The sequence below is a fragment of the Armigeres subalbatus genome, chromosome 3 (genome assembly GCF_024139115.2).
Source record: "Armigeres subalbatus isolate Guangzhou_Male chromosome 3, GZ_Asu_2, whole genome shotgun sequence".
NCBI classification, from domain to species: Eukaryota; Metazoa; Arthropoda; class Insecta; order Diptera; family Culicidae; genus Armigeres; species Armigeres subalbatus.
The window spans coordinates 218,325,371-218,328,600 of NC_085141.1; the positions used below are offsets into that span (position 1 = coordinate 218,325,371).

At 36.3% G+C, this 3,230-nt stretch overlaps 1 protein-coding gene across 1 annotated transcript; it reads left to right on the forward strand.

Moving 5' to 3' along the window:
* The first annotated feature begins 1,490 nt into the window (after window positions 1-1,490).
* On the forward strand, window positions 1,491-2,985 carry LOC134227539 (putative odorant receptor 83c). The gene is made up of 5 exons (XM_062709105.1): window positions 1,491-1,772; window positions 1,849-2,460; window positions 2,531-2,620; window positions 2,679-2,831; window positions 2,932-2,985. The coding sequence occupies exons 1-5, from the start codon at window positions 1,491-1,493 to the stop codon at window positions 2,983-2,985; spliced, it is 1,191 nt and encodes a 396-aa protein (XP_062565089.1).
* The last annotated feature ends 245 nt before the right edge of the window (window positions 2,986-3,230 follow it).

Here is a 3,230-nt window from a genome sequence, read left to right on the forward strand (position 1 = left end):
AAAAAAAAAAAAAAATTCTCAGTTGTGACAGCTTTACTGTTCAACATTAATCAACAATGCAATTTAAAGGGAAAAAATTCATATTTGGCGCTATGAGGCAAATATTGTTGAATAGTTTATATGCAATGTAATGAAACATTTCAAAAGTTATCAATGTATGAATCTTATGTACGAAAACGTTTCAAAAACAATTGCAAGTATTGTTACATTAGAGAAATATGTTGATGTATTGTATCCTCAGTGTTGATACAATCTGTGCAACCCTCAATAAACAATGTATCCTATTGTATACCGTACATGGTATGGTAATTCAATTGTTTACACTATTGAACCAATACTACATTTTTATCCGGGATGCCTATTAAAACATGTTGCAATTAAACGAAGAAAACAAACTTGTGAATGTTCGTTCATCGAGCTCTCATCGGACGCAACCCAGAAACCATTGAGGCGTATCCACAACTGGGTGCTGCGGATAGAGCCGCTTTTCTGCGCTCAAGCGAGCATAGGGATATTTTGAAATCACTTCCATAAACTAAATTATTTTGCAGTTACTTGGCTGTCAAACATTTCCCGCTCTTCGAATTTCTCTTTCCACGCTGCACGAGGGCGCACAAATGCGCTAGACTCTACATGACTTCACGATTGTTTACATACATTGATGCTGAATCTCGTGAAATTTCGTAACGAGTCCTTTTTAATTACATTCCCACTAATTTTCCACTCGAAATATAATGTGAGAATATTTGTTACAAAGAATACAAAATTCAAACAAAGTTTATTTTTATTTTTTCCCAAAATAATAACAATACTTCTCAATATTAGATCAGAAACGAACATAACCACAATCTTCAATGTTTGGCTCCGGCACAATAGAAAATTTTGGCTTCAGTTTGACAACCAAATCGATTCTATCCGCACCACCCAGATCCACAAGAAAGCCGCTACGGTCACTATCGCAGACAATAAAAACAACGTTTCAAAACGGAAACAATGGAAACGCTGAGCTTACTTGATCATGTTTCACAAAATGGTTCGACTTTGAATCACAAGTTGGCGCTGCTGTCGGAACAGTCTGTTCGCTAAATGGTGGTATGGAATATTGAAGAGTGGACTATCTTGTACTTAAATATCTTTGGTTTCGTGTAAGTGTCTCTGATTACAGGTCCGCCACCCTCATTTTTGGCCCATCATACAGCAATGTGTTGTATTCGAAATGATCAGTTTGGATTTCAAGGTCTATCGTCGGTATCTTCAGAGGCCGATTGCAACTGAAAATCGAAGGCGGAGGTAGAGCTGGGTTGCAGTATCAAAGTTGTTCCATGTTACGGTGCAATTTATCAAGACACATTAATAATGAACACTTCTATCACTTCTATTGCTTAGTGAAATTCTTATAGGCACAAAAGTGAATGAAGGATTGATACAGGTTACTATATCTGTAAAGTTTCAAAAGTTATCAAGACATATCAGACGATAAAGATTCAAGCATGGACATTATCAAGAACTTGAACAAATACTACGTGTTTCAATATGATATTCGCTCTGCCGACCAGTTCTACCGGGAAATGATAGTTCGCGTTTACAAACTTTCCAGATTGATGGGAATAAACTTTACGGATAGAGAATTCAGCGTCTTCAATGCAGTCTTTTTGCTTGCAGTAGTTTTTCATGGAATGTATGTTTACGTATTTTCCACGTCAATGTATTACTACCAGGACGATGTTAAAAAAGTATTGCTCAATGTGACCACCGTCGGGTTTTCAATTCAGGTACGTTTAGGTTCTTATATTAAGTTCTTCGTTCAACAAGATAATACCATGATTTCCTTGTCTCGTTTTCGTACAGATGATGGCAAAGCTTTATTTATTTGTATACAACCGTCTAAAAGTTATCAGTTTATGCGAACTGAATAACAAATATTTTGAGGAGCACCATTCACGCAGTAAGGCTGTAAAAGATGCCCTTTTTAAAAATGCTAAGTTGACATACGTTCTGCTACAGTTGGCCGCAATGTTTCCATCAGTTGTAATGTTCTTGGTGGTGACTTTTTCAATACTGTACACACTGATCACATCGAATAAGTTGCTGCCATTTGGGTTCGAGTGGATGCATTCCGACACGTGGACCGCCTACAATGTCAACATTCTGTTTCAAATCGTTTTATTGGTCTATGTCGTATTGGCCACTGTAGGCAGTGATGCTATTTTTATTTTATTCCTGTTGGTTGGCTCTGGACAAGTGGATGCCATTACAGCAATGTTGCAAGATTTGAATGCCATGATCGAGAATGACATCACTGAAGAGCAAGTTACAGAACAGCTTAGGGAAATAATCAAACTTCATCAACATCTTACTTTGTATATGGCGAAGATGGAGGACTCATTCAAAGAATATTTTTTGATTACATTGGCAGCACTATCGTTCTGTATGATAGTTTCATTGTGTGCAGTTCTAGTAGTATGTGTTTTCAGAACTATGCAATATGTAATTCAATTGATAAGTATTCATAACTTTATTTTTATTTCAGATTGGATGGGTCATGGGAATTGCGGTAATTTTATTTGCATCAAGTCAATTATTTTACGTTTGTTGCCTCGGTACATTCTGGCAGATCAAGGTACATAATAATTAGGAAAAATGATTATTCATAGTTTCAATGAAAATGTAATTCACAGTGCGACGAATTGCTTATTGAAGTATGGACACTGAAGTGGTATAAGCTATCATTGCGCAATGAAAAAGCGTTCCTCATGATGCTGAGTGCATCACAAGTCCCTTTAAATCTCACAGCAATATTCACATCTCTTGATATGTCTGCGTATCTCAATGTAGGTATAGTATTGCATCTGGTAAATGACATCATTCATCAAATCATACATCGATTGCGAACGTGAATCACTCATCTAGGTGAATAAATATTCTTTTCAGATTCATAAAACCTTGTACTCCATTTGTATGATCCTCATTCAGAGTACAAAATAGAAACACAGCACACCAGTGCTGTGAATCAACTTGTAATGATTGGAGCAGCACTTCATAGAACGGAAAACAAAGTATAATAATATGCAAGCAAGATAAATTATGTGTTTGAAGATGTTCCGCCTTTCCGCTTTCACGCACACTTATGAAAAACCTCGCCGTGTTTATTATGCAAGAAGAGATGAATAAAATAAAATGAAAACGTTCAATGCGAAATTATTATACGAAATAATCAAACAACCGAAAAG